Genomic DNA, 17,500 nt, shown 5'->3' on the forward strand with positions numbered 1-17,500 from the left:
GAACCAACCCAACCCATAAAATGTTCATTTATTTGAACCCAACTCAACCCAAATGAGTTGATAATCCAACCCAAACTGCACGGGTTGGGTTGGGTTGATCGATTTTTTCGGATCATCGGGTTTTTTGAACACCCTTAATAGAAATCAGATGCCAATCAAATAAAAAAACACAAACTCCTTACTATCAAATAGAAATCCAATAGCAAACTTAGAGTAAGATACAATGTTATTCTTCTCTATTTGTGAAAAAAAAAAACACAAATTGAGAAGGCAGAAACTCAGAAATTCAAGAACAAATCCTCCACAAACTGATAAATTCTTCTCAATCCCAAATTTACTGAGAGATTCGATACTGAGAATACAATAGTAGAGATCCATAACGAGGAATTTGAAAACAAACCCTCTACAAATTTCAATCTTATCAAGTTTGTTTTTTAAAACAAACCATCCATAAAATCGAAATCACAAGTTTGTTTTTTAAAAAAAAAAAAAAGAAAAGAAAAACCCCCACTAATCGACTAGGAAATTATAAATCAAAACCTTACAAATTCGAAATCAGAACATAATCTAAACCTGAGAAATTCATAAATAAACCTAACAAATTTGAAATCAAAATGTAATCAAACTAATTGAGCATGATTTTTAGGGTTGGTTATTGTAACAACTATCCACAAATTTGAATTTCTTAGTTTTGATTTTGAAAAAAAAAATCCACAAATCGATTATGAAAGTAGAAATCAAAACTTGAGAAACTCAAAAATACAAGAGAAAGTTGAATACAAAATCAAAATTGGCTGAGGAATTGACTTCGATTCTTCTGACTGGTTGTAGAAACTTGGATGCTGAAGAAGAAGGAAAAACGTAGGAGAAGACAATTTCACGATGAATATTTGGGAAATATGCGTTGTGAGGGTAATTTTTGAATAAAGAAAAAAATCTACAGCAAATGAAATCTAAATATTTTTGTTATATTTTTTCTATATATGTTTACCCTATTTGCAATTTTTTTTTTTTTTTTGAAAAAGATGATATGGATGCTAATATATTTGTTAAAAAAAATTCCCCAAATCCAAAATGCCTTTCACAATTTTAGTGGATAATTGCTATTAGATATACTAATAATAGACTTGGAATATTGATTGAGGTTAGATATAATATTCATATACTTATGTCTTAGTTTAAGTATTTAGTGATAGATGTCTAAACACTCAGGTCTTATATTTGATATATTACTAATACACTTGGATATCTACTTATAAAATGAAACATGTATGTTTTACTTCAAAATAAGTTACTAATTGAATGTTAATTGTTGTTAGATATACTTTTAATTTACTTGGAATGTTGATTGTTGTTTGAGTTTACTCATGTGATCTTTTTTTTTTCGGCAAAGATATTGTAATTAAAGTATGGTATGGGAGAATTGCACCTCTAACCTCGAGGTCGATAGTATGGGCACTATGTCAGTTGAACTAAGCTCATGTGATACGCTCATGTAATACACTGCGGTTAAACTTGGAATATATGCTAAAACAAAACACACATGTTTTACTTCAAAATAAGTTACTGATTGAATATTGATTTGAGCTAGATATACTGTTGATAGATTTGAATCTTGATTAAGATGTATGATCGATACACTCATGTCTTACTTCACGTACTCTCTTATTGATATTTGATACACTCATGTATTATAATCTAATATAGAGTTTAAATTGTTTGATATTTGATATACTACTAAAGGTGTGTTTGGGGTGAAGATTATCTGAAGATTATAATAGCTACAGTAAATTCTATTTTGTATTTCCCAATTAGCTACAATCAATACTATTTCAAAACCTTCATTTATTACAATGTTTACTATTTGCTACAACGTTTACTATTTTACATTCATCATTTTTTTTATTCATTACTATAGTATTTATTAGTTTCTTCTTAAACAAAATTTGTTTACACCTCAAACACATACTATTATAATCCAAATTAAAATAATCTATAACCCAAACACATACTATTATAACCCAACTGTAATAACCTAGGACTATAATAATCAACTCCTATTACCCCAAACGCCCCCTAATATACTATGATAATTTTGAAAGTTGATTGGTATATGATATATTGTGATATACTCTTGACATTCTTGAAAGTTGATTGATATATATTGATATACTGTTGATATAATGTTGATACACTTAAAAGTTGATTAGTATGTAGTATATATACTATTGATATTCTTGAAGGTTATTTGTTATGTAATAATGTACATTTGATATACTATTGATGTACTTATAAGTTGTTTGATATCTATTATACATAAAAGTTGTTTAATTTTCTCAAAAAAAAAAAAAAAAAAAGTTGTTTGATATGTGATATATTATTTACTCAAAACTTCATTTATATTTGATAAACTCCCGATATACTTGAATCCAGGGTATCTCTTGAAACCGTCATATTGCTATAAAAATGTGTCAATTAATGATATACAGAATATTAGATATATCATTTAGTTGATATATATTATCCAAAATTTAATCAAAAAAGAAGGGAAAAAAAACTAACAGACTAAGTTAGAATAAATGAGAAAGAATTTTTTTTTTTTTATAAAAAAAAAAAAACATATGTTACAATGTGGGATGGGTCTACGGCTAGAAAATGGAGGGAACAAGGAATGAATAGGTATGCAGGATGGGGTCTGCGACTGAAAAATAATTTGGCAATTTGGGAATATAAATAAATTAAATATTGGATTTAAAAATGTAAAATGTGACTGCTATGCTTGCAATATTATACTCTAAATTGTCACCCATTACAAATTCCCTTATTTACCTATTCTAATTTTGTGATATATAAAAGTTATAACTTAAGATATTGGGGATGAAATAAAAAAATATATATTATTAAAAATCTGTGTTGAATAAAGATCGATACTTCTCAAAAGTGATGAACTAATCTGAATCCTGCTCCACCTTTCAACTTAGGCTGGAATTCATTAAACGTTGGGCTATTTTCCAAATAAAAATGAACAATGTTGGCTTATTTGTTTGCGATTGCTTTTGCAATCATATTACAAGAGAATCTTTAACTTTCATAAAAATTTGGTCTCTTCACTTATCCATCTCAAATTTATCTTTCCATTAATTTTCCTCACATTCATTTCAATTTTTAAATAGTTCAATTTCTTATAACAATTATTTAAAAAAAAATCTTTAATAAGAAGATTTAGATAAAATAATATTCAGACCATATATATTTTCAAAAAATTATATTATGATAAATTATAAATTAAATATGAATATAAAAAATAATTGAAATGATAATCTACTTTTCTCTATATACTATACTACAAATTTGGAAACTTGAAGTCCAATTATGGTCAAATTGCCTTCTTTTCTTAGACACAGTTAATCCAGGTCTAAAAAATCATTTTTTGAGGATCCTTTGCCATTGACAAACAAATTCTCCAATGCTCATTCAACAATTTTACTTTACCTTCCACAATCTCTCGCTTTCCCTTCTGCTGGCTGCAGTGTAACAACATTGAGGTTGCCCTATAAATTGCTTTCTTCATCCGATGAACCATTTCCTGCTGCGTGTAATACTCCACTGTTACATTTTCCAGGATTTCTCGCACGGGTTCCTTCTATCACGACCTTAATCTGCCTGCAATCCACTCAACACCATTTTCTTGTTATCCTACCTAACCTTCTGACTCAAGATAACCAGAAACAACATTCAATCAAATTATATAGAACAAAACAGAATGTAATCACTACCAGTGAATGAAAAACTTTAGGTGAAGGCGCATTGACAATAGTATTTGGTCTCAAACATTTTTATAATACAATATAATATTACTGCATAAAGGAACGACAAACTATTTCAAAATCAAACTAAGAACTTGTTTGGATTGACTTTCTAAGTGCTTACAAACAAAAGTATTCCCCTAAGTTATACATACTCACTTAAAGAAAACAGTATTATATAGATTCAAATTTTCATCCCAAAGACTTGTTAAACAAAAGTGAATGGAGTTAGTGTTAAAACACATTAAATTCCTCAAGTTATATTATAAAGATAAATCAAATTTTCCGTAGGATGATTTGATCTAAAGATGAAAGTCATCCTTATGTGCAAGTGTGTGACTGCATGAGTACAGTGTAGATTCAAATGGTCTAGACACTGTCTAAGAATCAAGATGATTACCATTCTAGATCCGAATACACAGTGCAGTTGCAGGCTTTTCTACACCGTGCATCTATAAATCGCAAGTCTTGAATGCATGCATTGGAAAATACCAACTTGCCAAGCATGGACTTATCTAATAATCACAACTATACAACACGCGGATACATTAGAGTAGGTAGGTAAAGGCATCAAGAATACTGTATGACTTCTCATTCCGGTTTATGCAGCAGAACAATTATTCCAACCCAAATTATGAGATGCTATCCTCCAACTAAAGGTACTGCGGTTTCAAATTACCATCTTCATCCTTATCTAAAACTAGTACATAGTTACTTAAAGGAGATCGAATACATGGCTGAAAGGTTAAAAAACGACTTAAGAAAAGTCTACACAGAGTTCTTATTGATTATAAATAGACCACAAGACAAGAGTAAAGGTGGGGTTGGGACAAAATGCTTCTGACGAATTCAAAGCACTTCCCAAATTTTTCATGTTATTAACTATTAAGTTACTTGGTCAAAAGTGATATCAAGAAATTCTTAAAATGTGCTTTTAAAGGAAGCACACATTCAGTTCTCTTAAAACGTTCTTAAAGAAAGAGTATTTACTATGAAAATACTTGTCTCAAGAGTCATCATAAATTCACTCCAAGTCTAAACACCAATAGACAATGGTAATTTTAGGATCATTAACCAGCGAATAGCCAATCTTGTTCTAGAATAGCCCGACTTCTGCTAAGCTCCTAATCTAGTTTTCTAGTTTTGATCCCTCCTCGTGCTGAAATAATGCACTAAATAATTCATACCCGCAAATTTCAAGTTGGCATCTATATAGGTTGTCTACTTCATGTTCACACAAGCCTAGCATTCTAGATATATCCTTACAACTCAAGAACACAATAGTACAACCTATAGAACAGACCCTGTTCAAGTAAGGTCAATATATCCAACCATAATGTCAAAAGCAAAATATGGAAAAAAAATTCCTTGTGAAGCATGAGCAAGGGGTGAACATTTATTCCAGGAAAATCATCTCAAGTTTTTCAACGGAAAATTAGGAAAAAGAATGCATAAGCTGCATAATGTTCCGAAAGATAACGATGGGACAAAGAAAGCTAGAATATTTAAAGAAAGAAAAATATAAATGACAGACCATGTAAAAAAATTATTAATCTTACAAAAATGGAAGTCACATAACAGATAAAACAAATACGACTCTATAGCAGCACCTAAGATGGTCCTAACAGAGGAAGCTCGTGAAAAAGGTAACATTCGCTTAATAATCTTTCGTTCGCAAGTTTTTATTCAATCTTGAACAAAGTAAATGACTATAATAACACACTCAATTCAATCTTGAACTAACATATATTCTGCCAACAAGTAGCACATTCTCATTTTTCGTAATACTAAAATGGCTTATTAACTTAAAACCTATGAACTGTAACATGAAAAATTCATAAATTTATAGGAAGTAGCAAAATCTTTCCTTTTCTTAAGGGGCTCTTGGATCCGTCCCATGCTGACATACATAAACAAGCTCATCCCATCCAGTGCTAGCAAGCAGGCCCTCAACAAGCATGCTCATATCGATTCCTACGGCGAATTCAGTGTGATGATCATATCTCCCAACAAGAGCATCCTCCAGCACGTAATCCACAAACAGACAGTCATATCGTAGGAGCAGGAGGAGGCTAACAAACCCTATTGATGCAAGGAGAATTTCACTTTCCTAACTGTATATCCATGGCCATTCAATACAGAAACCGGGGTCTTGCAGCTCTTAACATCCCAATACCCTAATCGATTTATCGACCAAAGCTGTAGCGATACAACAATCATCGTACTTATTCAATCGCAAGATAGAACTTCGAAATCATGAGCTGGAATTATCATAGTGGAGCCTGGTTCTCGCACATCCCAAATGCGAACGGTGCAAGCACCAGAAGGCGGAAGCGAAGACATCGTCTGACGAGGGTTCTAGACAGAAGAATAGATGCAATAGCATGCTCTTTGAAGTTTTGACACTGATGGGGCGGTCTTGGTCCAGAGCTTGGTGATATCGTCCCAGGAGGAAGTCAAAAAGAAGTCGCGACGAACGGGGTTGTAGTCAGCAGAGTGAACCTTGAGTATGTTCGTGGAAGGAACGAATGGGATTAGATGTGGGGGAAGAGCGAGGTCGTAAAGCTTGACAGAGCCATCGGCGATGGTGGCGACGAGAAGGGAGTCGTGAGACTCGGACCAAGAGACGTCGTAGACTCCATCGGCGGTGTCGAAGGTGATGTGCTCGGATATAGGACCGGCGGGATTGAGATCGAGGACGTGAAGGCAACCATTGCCAAGGATTCCAAAATTTTGGGCGGTGGCGACGGCGATGCGGGACTCGTAGAAGGGGCTCAACTTGACAAAGTAGCCATTAAAGGGAGTCTTAAAGACGAGCATGGTTGAGGAGTGAGGAGAACCTCTCTGTGTCTCTCTCTGAAGTCTGATCTCACCCTCTTGGTTAGTTCGAAACTACGCATCTCTTTTTTAATCCTTTTATCCAACCAGAAATTGCAATTCCCCTTTCCCATTCCAATTACACCTTCCTTTCCCTCTTTTGTTTCTATCCTATCATAATCTTTTAATTTTCTTTTTCACTTATTTATTTATTTATTTATTTTTCTTTTACCTTTGCACAATATTCCTTCCACCAACTTTTCCTTAAATTGATAAAATAGAAAATGTCGATATGATTTTTCATAGAAAAAAAAGGTCTATATGAGGATGAGCACAATAGAAACGACTATTGATTTTTTCTTCTTTTTAATTTTTGTTAAGTAACGGCTAGGAAATTTACTCAAATTGAATAAATTTATATATATTTGGGGGTTAAAATACCATTCTAGTACCTATACTTTGAAATTTATTCAATTTGAGTCTATAATCCCCTTTGAAATTTATTCAATTTTAGTCTTTATTACCCATACTTCCAATAGATCTAAACTTTAGTCCTTCGAGTTATTTTTTATCGATTAAATAATAATAATAATAATTTTCATGTAAGAAAATAAAATATGTGAATATGTTTTCAAAATTTATAATAGATAACAAAAAGTCTTTTTTTAAAAAAAATCAACTTTACACTAGCACTAGAGACTAAATTTAAGATTTATTGAACATATAGAGAATAAAATTGAACAAAGTATGAGACCAAAATGTATCTAACAATTTATCTTCTTTTTTTTTTTTCTTTTTTTTTCTTTTTTTTTTGTGAAATCCTATCTTCCTTAAATTGGGTAGCATAAAAGCAGCACCTAATGTAACATCCCAAAATTTTATTGTGATGTAATTTCAGTATTTTGTAATATTTGAGATCATTTTTTTAGTTTTGGAAATTTAATTGGATTACTAATGTTTAATTATTGAGAAATGGGGGTTTCAATTTAATAGGTTAATCAGAGGAAAATTGTGGAAATTAGACTTTTTATGCCACCCAAATTTTTAATTGAAATTAATGTCGAGAATTAGTTTCATTATGGAAGGGGATTGGTTAAAATCTTTTGAATGGAAGATTTAAAAGGGAAAGAAGGATTAAAAACAAATTTTGAAGGGAAAGAATAAAATAATACAAAAGGAGATATGATAAAATAAAATAAAGTATATTATTTTACTTTATTTTATTTTATATATTATTCTTTTTATTGTCTATATAAATTTCCTTCTCTCCTGCACCCTTCACGTTTCCCAAGCCGCCAGCTTCCAGTTTTCTTTACTTTATCGTGCTGCCTAAGACCCACCCCTCCTCTCTGACCTTCGACCCAGCACGCCGCCTTGCCGACCAGCCCCTTTGACGTCGACAGTCTCGGCTCACCCCCAGCCGCGCCGCCAGTCGGTCTTCTTCGTGCACAAGAGCCACCTACCTAGCGTCGTTCGAGAGCTTCGCCCGCGCTCGCGTCGCCTAGCCAATCCCCCCAGGTGCGCACCGCTCACCAGCGAGCTCCAATCGTCCGTCGCCGCTCCTTCGACCAGCCAGCCGCATCTATCCAGTACCGCCCAGCCCCACTGTCGTGCGTAAGTAGGTGTTCCTTTCCTCGAGTAAATCTATTGGCTATGGTGTTGCTTCACTATTTTGATACGCATTTGTTTGGATTTTGAAGTCAAGTTTTAGCGAGCTTGGAAGTCAAAGGGGCGCCGTCAACAAAAGTTGGAAGTTGTTTCGCCTTTGGGTAAGCATTTGGGCATTTAAGTTTTGGTAATCTTCGTGAGTTTTGTTGGTTTGGGTATTTTAGATTTGGATCTAAGGATTTTCAGTTAGTTGTGTTGGGCTGGAATTGAATGGTTGTATTCCTATGTTAGAACCGCTACCTTGAGTTGTTGTATTATTTTGGTTGCCTGATTAACTGTGAATCTTGACATCGAGATAAGTAATCGTACTACTAAAACTGCCTCGTGCCAGGCAATATTAAGCATGTTGTATTGAGGTTGTTTATTAGATTGATTGTTACGTATGATTTCCCTGAGTGAGTTGCACGAACTAGATACATATGAAAGAAGCTTGAATGCTAGCATGCTTTAAGTACATTTTATTCTTTGAGATTTTGTTGAATCTGAGGATGATGAGATGTATATGTATGTTATGGAACTATGATGATGAGATGTATATATATGTTATGGGACCATGATGATGAGATGTATATGTATGTTATGGAACTATGATGATGAGATGTATATGTATGTTATAGAACCATGTTATGATACTTGTGATGTGGAAATCATGATAGTATTCTCACTGTTAGTTAGATACTCACTAGAGGTTGTGTGTCCTTGGGATTCACCAGAGATTGTGTTTCCTTCGTGATCCACTAGAGGTGGTGCTTTTCTCCGGGATTCACCAAAGGTTGTGTTTCCTTCGGGATTCACTAGAGGGGTGTTTCCTTCTGGGTTCACCAGAGGTTGTGGGTCCTACTGGACTTACTAGAGGTAGTGGGTATACTTAATTACAATAGGATGAAATTTAGACATCCATGTATATATGTGTCCCATTAAGACAGGGGATTGCTTACGTCCCACCAGAGGTAGGCATCTAGAGTATATAGATGCCTAGTCTGGCCCCAGTAGTGGGCTTACTTACTGAGTATTTTATACTCATACTTTCTCATGTTGATGTTCTAAGTAAGAGTAGGGACGCACCAACGAATGACAAGCGAAATCCATGATCTAGCCACTGGGACTAGTTTTAATGCTCCTGCTCATGTTTTAAGAATTCCTTTATGTTTTTAACTTTCGGTCTTGTTATTTGGAAACTTAAGATTTGTTTTCAGACCTATTTATTTTCATTTATGATTTATGAAGAACTTTTACATTTATCTTATTTATTTAGCATTTATTTAACTATAAAAGGATGTCATTTTAAGTTCCATGCATGCATGTATTAAGTAATGGCCTAGCTTGAGTCCTAGGGAGTCAGATCGTTACAATTGGTATCAGAGCCCATGTTTTGGGTTCTGAAGACTGACTTACAATGTAAGTTTAGATAGTCCCTGTAACCCAGTAACAGATTCCTTATCATCACCAGGTATGTTCTAATAATGGAAGTTTTTAATATAAACATGAGATTAGCTAATGTATCGTTTTTGTAAACATGTTTGTTTTGTTGAGAGGGATCTAGAGAAAAAGAGTTAAATTGCGAGTTCATGACAAGACATGGCACTTAAGCTCAAACCAAGAAAAGTAGTTAGAAGAGGGGTTTGGGACCCTCAAGTGCAACATCCACAAGTTTAGGATCCTCCCCCTTCAGGGGTGCAGAAAGAAGGAGTTGGTGGAAGTCAGACCGTCCCGACAGCTTTAGATCCACCTATGACTTAAGTCGATGAAAAAGCAATGGAGGCAAGAATTAGGGAAGTCGTTGCATCTTCCCTGATGGAAAGACTATAGGAGTTGATCTGTAATACGATGGTAGGATAGACTACCCAGAACTGGACTCAGAAGGAGCAAGTACCAGTAGTTCAGTTGCAATAGACCCAGTCATCAAGTCAGAACATGCAGGATCTGTCCCATGAAGCTAAGGCACTTGAGAGATTTCAAGAAGTTTGACCCTCGCCCCTTCGATGAGTTATTGAGGGATCACACTAAAGTAGAGATGTGGTTGTCCTCGATCGAGACAATTTTCTATTATATGAGGTGCCCGAAAGAGCACAAGCTACAATGTGCACTTTTTTTGCTGACTAGCAACAAAGAGATTTAGTGGCGTTCAGCAGAGAAACTGATTGATACCACTGGAGGACTTGCAACCTGGGAGCAATTTAAGGAGCGTTTTTACGAGAAATATTTCTCAGCCAACACTAGATACAACAAGCAGGCAGAGTTCTTGAATTTTATCAAAGAGTACCTCTAAGCGGAAGTGATATCGTTCCAAACTTATTGTGACAAAATTAACGGATTCACAATCAAACAGGATAGATATGCATTTAACCACTAATTATAGACATACTTTGAAACTTAAACAACAAGAGAACAAGAAACGTACCAGTTGAAGAACCCTTCTTCGCTTTAGAACTCGTTCTCGTACAGAGACTGCTCCTCTCGCTCTCGCTGAGAACATCCAAGCAATCGTCTACCAAAACCCGATCTTCTACCCACGAACGGCCTCCACATAAACACAGCAATAGGGAGGACACTACTACTTAGAACCCTTGGTATTCTCGATGTGAGAATCTAGGAGGTGTGGGCTCTGTTGGATATGGCAGAGGGAAGGAGGAAGGACAATTGTATAGCACAACCAAGCAAGTGGGAGAAGGTAGATGTCTATCGTATAAACGATGCTTGATCATTTATAAGAGGTACACGATCGTTTAGTAAAAGGGTCGCAATTGTATAGACGATCGTTTAGTAAACGCTCGGGTACGCAATCATTTGGGAAAAAGCTAAATGATCGTTTAACAAATCCTATGTGATCATTTAGTAAACTGTGCGTGTGTATACGATAGTTTATAAACTTTGAGCTATCGTGTAGGTTCTCGATTTGCTATGCGATAGGTAGTATACACCAAACATGAGCGAATGTCTGATCTACTTGCAAAATGAATACGATTTTCATTTTATTCTTCAGTTATGAAAACTGAATGCAACTTCCCACTATCACACGGTTACGGAGAAAATGTTGATATAATTATCCCATAATTGTCCAAACAATACAACATAGTCCTACTATGTGTGGATACCTCCTGGGCCATGAGAAGGTGTGTGACGCCACATCGTTCAGGCCCCAGAATCTGCCCTTAAGGGAGCAATCTATCTACTCACATCTGCTTCGGGGAAGGAGTGAATTTCATCTTGTGTAGTTGAGTTCCCAGCTCCCAAATCAGATGAATCCTCAAAGTGGTAGGTTTGAGTCCACAATCTGGCCACTCACACCTATACAAATCAGAGGCTGCCTTCAAAGGTAGAAGTTCCCAACTTACTCAGGATTGAGGTCATGTTACCTATGGTCATCCTAGTGAAGTGAAGTCTCTGTCATGAACGACGTTATATAACAAGAGTACAACGCTTCGTTGTCCGATCTTATAGAAATTCCTTTGTATAGGATGCCCCCACTCGCATGTCTCCACATGAATGATCAGGATCAGACTATCTGTAGCAAGTCACAACACTTGTAACTATTTTACAAAGCAGGCCACATCTGTAGCGTTACCAGGATAAAGTTTCCCTCTTATATCCATATACTACAGACCATTTTGGTTATTACTTAAGACATGACCCACTTGTATGTCTCTACATACATGCTTAAGTTACCAACGACATCTAAGGATCTTAGTTTATTGGTTTGTGGTAAAAAACATTCAATGTTCATTGACAAATGTGAAGAAAAATATTATATATTATACATTACAAGCGTTTGTTCAAAACTGTATTTACAAACTACAGGACATGAGAGTTTAAGACATCATCCCCAACACGTCCAGTGTCTGAAAAGTGAATTGTGAGGTATGGTACATGCCTTGGACCTCAAGACATATGCTGCGATACTATGGGCCACTGTGAGGATTGATGCTGACTTCCAAGAGGGAGAAGAGTATAGGAAGTCACTTGAAATTGGGACCTCTGCAGGTGAAAAAAGGAAGGCTGAGCCAAGGGCTCTTGAACCTCAGCAAAGGAACCAGAATGCAGTTAATGCTTCACATCAGTAGGGACAGCAGGGCTCACAAGCTATAACTGTCAAGAAAGATAAGCCGATCTGTACAACCTGTGGTAGACATCATTGGGGGCGTTTTTTGGCTGGTACTGGAGTTTGTTTTCAGTGTAGTCAGAATGGGCATATGTCAAAGAAATGCCCAAGGAGGAATGTGTCTAAAATCAGAGGTCAGCCTCTAAACTCATTTTAGAGAGGCCCGAGCCATCGATAATTCTAGATATGCGTGATTTTGATGTGATACTGGACATGGATTGGCTAGCTGCTAATCAGGCTAGCATAGATTGCTCCCATAAGGTGGTCATCTTTAACCCTTTTATAGAAGCCAACTTTAAGTTTAAGGGGGTTGGGACTATGGTTCTACCCAAAGTGATTTTAGCACTAAAGGCCAATAGACTGTTTGACCAATGAGTCTGGGGTATTATGACCAGTGTGGCTGACACTAGAGAGGCTGAAGTCACCTTGACTTCAGAATCAGTAGTAAGAGATTTTCGAGATGTTTTTCCAAAGGATCTTCCCGGACTGCCTCCGTAACGAGAGATAGATTTTGCTATTGAGTTAGAGCCAGGAATAACTCCCATTTCGAAAGCTCCATACAGGATGACATCAGTAGAGTTGAGGGAACTTAAAGTCCAGTTGCAAGAGATGTTGGATAAGGGCTTCATATGACCCAGTGTGTCACCATGGGGTGCACCAGTACTTTTTTTAAAGAAGAAGGATGGATCATTGCACTTGTGCATTGACTACAGAGAATTAAATAAAGTGACCATAAAGAATAAGTATCCACTTCCAAGGATTGATGACTTGTTCGACCAGTTTCAAGGGGCTACTGTGTTCTCTAAGATTGATCTCCGATCAGGGATACCATCAGTTAAGAATAAAAGAGTAATATACCCAAGACAACTTTCCATTTGAGGCATAGGTATTATGAGTTCATTGTGTTGTCGTTCGGTCTAATAAATGCTCCAACCGTGTTTATAGATCTAGTGAATAGGATGTTCAAGGAATTCCTCAAAACCCTTTGTGATAGTTTTCATTGATGATATCTTGGTTTATTCCAAGTCCGAGGCAGAGCATGCGGAGCACTTACGAAAAAGTTTTGGAAACGTCGCGAGCAAATAGGTTGTATGCCAAGTTTTCTAAATGCGAATTTTGGTTGAGGCAGATGTCCTTTCTAGGGCATGTAGTATTAAAGGAATGAGTCTCCGTGGATTCTACAAAGATTGAGGCAGTTACAAGTTGGATTCGCCCAACCACAGTTAGCGAGGTGCGTAGTTTTCTGGGGTTAATAGGTTACTACCGGCAATTTGTGAAGGATTTTTCTCGCATAGCCACCCCTTTGACTTAGTTGATCGGGAAGAGAGCCTCTTTCGTTTGAAGTGAGGCTTGTGAGAAGAGTTTCCAAGATCTGAAGCAGAAGTTGGTTTCAGCTCAAGTTCTTACAGTGCATATAGATCAGGTGGTTTTGTTATCTACAATGACGCTTCCAAGAAAGGATTGGGGTGTGTGATGATGCAACAAGGTAGAATGGTTGATTATACTTCTCGTCAGTTGAAGAATCATGAACAGAATTATCCCACCCACGATTTGGAATTCGCAACAGTGGTTTTTGCTCTAAAGATCTTGAGGCATTATTTATATAGAGAAAAGATATAGATTTTCACCGACCACAAGAGTTTAAAGTACTTCTTCACTCAGGAGTTGAACATGAGGCAACGAAGGTGGCTAGAGCTGGTGAAGGACTACGACTGTGAAATTTTGTATCACCCAGGGAAGGCGAATGTAGTGGCAAATGCCCTAAGAAGAAATGCGGCTCATTCAACAGCCCTCATTACCAAAAAGACTCATTTGTGCAGAGCTAGAGCGGGCCGAGATTGCAGTAGTAGTAAAGAAAGTTACGACACAGTTAACGCAGTTGTCAGTGCAACCGAGTCTGAGACAGGGAATTATTGATGCGTAATGGTGTGACCTTTATCTAGAGGAGAGAGTTCATAAGAAGAAGTCAAGCTAGGATGGGGAACTCTTTGTATCAGTGAAAGGTGGTCTCCTCTATCCAAGACGTTTGTGTGTGCCAGCGAATAATGACCTTAAGAATGAGCTATTGTTAGAGGCTCACAATTCCCTGTTTTCAATTCATCCCAGCAACACCAAGATGTACCAGGACTTGAAGCGTTACTACTGGTGGAATGACATGAAAAGAGAGATAGTTGAGTTCGTCAGTAAGTGCCTAGTGTGGCAGCAGGTGAAAGCCCCGAGACAGAAGTCAGCAGGCTTGTTACAACCATTGAGTGTGCCAGAATGGAAGTGGGAGAAGGTGTTTATGGACTTCATTGTCGGATTGCCCAAACAACAAAATGTTTTACCATGATTTGGGTTATAGTAGACAGATTCACTAAGTTAGCACACTTCATACTAGAGAAGCCTACTTTCTTAGTAAACAAGTGGGCACAAATATATATGAAAGAGGTAGTGAGATTGCACGGGGTGCATGTGTCCATTCTGTCAGATAAAGACCTCTGTTTCACATCCAACTTCTAGAAGGGTCTACAGATAACATTGAGAACTCGATTGGATTTCAGTATAGCTTTTTACCCATAGACTGATGGGCAAACAGAACGTTTGAATCAGATATTGGAAGATATGTTACATGTCTGTGCTATAGAGTTTTCAGAAAGCTGGGATGCTCACCTACATTTGATGGAATTTGCTTATGATAACAACTACCAGTCTTCTATTGGGATGTCGCCCTTTGAGGTGCTTTATGGAAAGAGTTGTAGGTCTCTGGTGTGTTGGGATGAAGTAGGAGAAAGAGAGAGTTTCTAGGACCTGAGCTAGTATAAACCATGAATGAGGCAATACAAAAGATCATGGCTCGTATGCAAATAGCTTAGAGTAGACAGAAAAGCTATATCGATGTGAGACATAAGGACCTGGAATTTGAGACTGGTGATAATATATTCCTAAAGGTGGCATCGACGAAGGTTGTTTTGAGGTTTAGAAGGAAAGGAAAACTGGGTTCGAGATTTATTGGGCCTTTCAAGGTCTTGCAGCGAATTGGCCCTGTAGCTTACTGCTTGGCATTACCTCCATCACTTTCTTCAGTTCATAATATCTTCCATGTTTCGATGTTGAGAAAGTATGTGACAGATTCGCCCCATGTAGTTGACTTCAAGCCATTACAGTTGAATGACAACTTAAGCCACAGGGAGAAGCCCGTAGAAATTCTCGCCAGAGAGTTAAAGACATTGCGCTATAGGGAGGTTGCATTTGTGGGTTATGTGGCAGAATCACTAGTTCAAGGAAGCTACCTAGGAGTGAGATGATGTGATGAGAGCCTAGAACCTGGAGCTGCTTCAGGAGTAAACTTTCGAGAACGAAAGTTCTTTAAGGAGGAAAGAATATAACATCCCAAAATTTTGTTCGTAATGTAATTTTAGTATTTTGTAATATTCAAGATCATTTTTTAATTTCGGAAATTTAATTGGACTACTGAGGTTCAATTATTGAGAAAGGGAAGTTTCAATTTAATTGGTTAATTAGAGGAAAGTTGTGGGAATTGGACTTTTTATGTCACCCAATTTTTTAATTTGAAATTAATGTCAGTAATTAATTCCATTACGGAAGGGGATTGGTTAAAATCTTTTGAATGGAAGATTTAAAAAGGAAAGAGGGATTAAAAACAAAATTTGAAGGGAAAGAATAAAATAATACAAAAGGAGATATGATAAAATAAAATAAAATATTTTATTTTATATATTATTCTTTTTATTATCTATATAAATTTCCTTCTCTCCCTCACCCCTTCACGTTTCCCAAGCCGCCACCCCTAGTTTTCTTTTCTTCAGTGCGTCGTTCGAGACCAACCCCCACTCTCTGACCTTCGACCTAGCACCTCCTCGCTAACCAGCCCCTTCGCCGTCGACGGTCTTGCCTCAGCCCCAGCCATGCCACCAGCTGGTCTTCTCCGTGCGCTAGATCCGTTTACCCAGCGTCGTTTGAGAGCTTTTCCCGCACTCGCGTCGCCTAACCAACTACCCCAGCCGCGCGCTGCTCGCCGGCGAGCTCTAGTTGTCCATCGCCGCTCCTCCATCTAGCCAGTCGTGTCTTTCCAGCGTCGCCCAGCCCCGCCGTCGTGGTTGCCGTTGGATCTATTTTGGGTAAGGGGGTGTTCCTTTCCTTGAGTAAATCTATTGGCTATGGTGTTGCTTCACTATTTTGATACGCCTTTGTTTGGATTTTGAAGTCAAGTGTTAGAGAAGTTTGGAAGTCAAAAGGCCACCGTTAAGAAAAGTTGGAAGTGGTTTCACCTTTGGGTAAGCTTTTGGGCATTTAAATTTTAGTAATCTTTGCGGGTTGGGTTGGTTTTGGTATTTTGGATTTAGATCTAAGGATTTACAGTTAGTTGTTTGGGTTGAAATTGAATGGTTGTATTCCTATGTTAGGATTGCTACCTTGAGTTGCTATATTATTTTGGTTGCCTGATTAACTATGAATCTCGACATCAAGATAAGTAATCGTACTACTGGAACTACCTCGTGCCATGCAATATTAAGCATGTTGTATTGAAGTTGTTTATTAGATTGATTGTTACATATGATTTCCCTGAGTGAGTTACACGAACTAGATATATATGAAAGAGGATTAAATGCTGGAATGATTTAAGTACATTTTATTCTTTGAGATTTTTTCTGAATCTGAGGATGATGAGATGTATATTTATGTTATGGAACTATGATGATGAGATGTATATGTATGATATGGAACTATGATGATGAGATGTATATGTATGTTATAGAACCATGTTATGATACTTATGATGTGGAAATCGTGATAGTGTCCTCACTATTAGTTAGATACTCACTAGAGGTTGTATGTCCTTCGGGATTCACCAGAGATTGTGTTTCCTTTGGAATTCACTGTGGTGTTTTCCTTCAGGATTCACCAGAGGTTATGTGTCCTTCGAAATACACTAAAGATGGTGGTTTCCATTGGGATCCACTAAAGTTTGTGTTTCCTTCGGGATCCACTAGAGGTGGTGTTTTCCTCTAGGATTCACCAGAGGTTATGTTTCCTTCGGAATTCACTAGAGGTGGTGTTTCCTTCGAGGTTCATCAGAGGTTGTGGGTCCTATGGGACTTATTAGAGG

General features: G+C 36.8%; 1 protein-coding gene, 1 long non-coding RNA gene and 1 pseudogene across 2 annotated transcripts; 2 read left to right on the forward strand and 1 right to left on the reverse strand.

Annotated features, from left to right (window-relative positions):
• Nucleotides 1-5,679: 5,679 nt before the first annotated feature.
• Nucleotides 5,680-6,626, reverse strand: LOC120074320 (annotated as a pseudogene).
• Nucleotides 6,627-14,506: 7,880 nt separating this feature from the next.
• On the forward strand, nt 14,507-15,677 carry LOC120073415. Its single transcript, XM_039026266.1, has 3 exons — nt 14,507-14,668; nt 14,953-15,138; nt 15,321-15,677. The coding sequence occupies exons 1-3, from the start codon at nt 14,507-14,509 to the stop codon at nt 15,675-15,677; spliced, it is 705 nt and encodes a 234-aa protein (XP_038882194.1).
• Nucleotides 15,678-16,150: 473 nt separating this feature from the next.
• On the forward strand, nt 16,151-16,932 carry LOC120072836. Its single transcript, XR_005480607.1, has 2 exons — nt 16,151-16,511; nt 16,598-16,932. It is a non-coding gene; the product is annotated as an uncharacterized LOC120072836 (long non-coding RNA).
• The last annotated feature ends 568 nt before the right edge of the window (nt 16,933-17,500 follow it).

This window comes from Benincasa hispida, chromosome 3 (assembly GCF_009727055.1).
Source record: "Benincasa hispida cultivar B227 chromosome 3, ASM972705v1, whole genome shotgun sequence".
Classification (NCBI taxonomy): Eukaryota; Viridiplantae; Streptophyta; class Magnoliopsida; order Cucurbitales; family Cucurbitaceae; genus Benincasa; species Benincasa hispida.

Coding starts and splice junctions, on each gene's coding strand:
- LOC120073415 (XM_039026266.1), top strand. CDS start 14,507: ATGTACCAGGACTTGAAGCGTTACTACTGGTGGAATGACATGAAAAGA. Junction 14,669..14,952: donor CAGAATGGAAGTGGGAGAAG/GTGTTTATGGAC, acceptor TTTTACCCATAG/ACTGATGGGCAAACAGAACG. Junction 15,139..15,320: donor GAAAGAGTTGTAGGTCTCTG/GTGTGTTGGGAT, acceptor ATATTCCTAAAG/GTGGCATCGACGAAGGTTGT.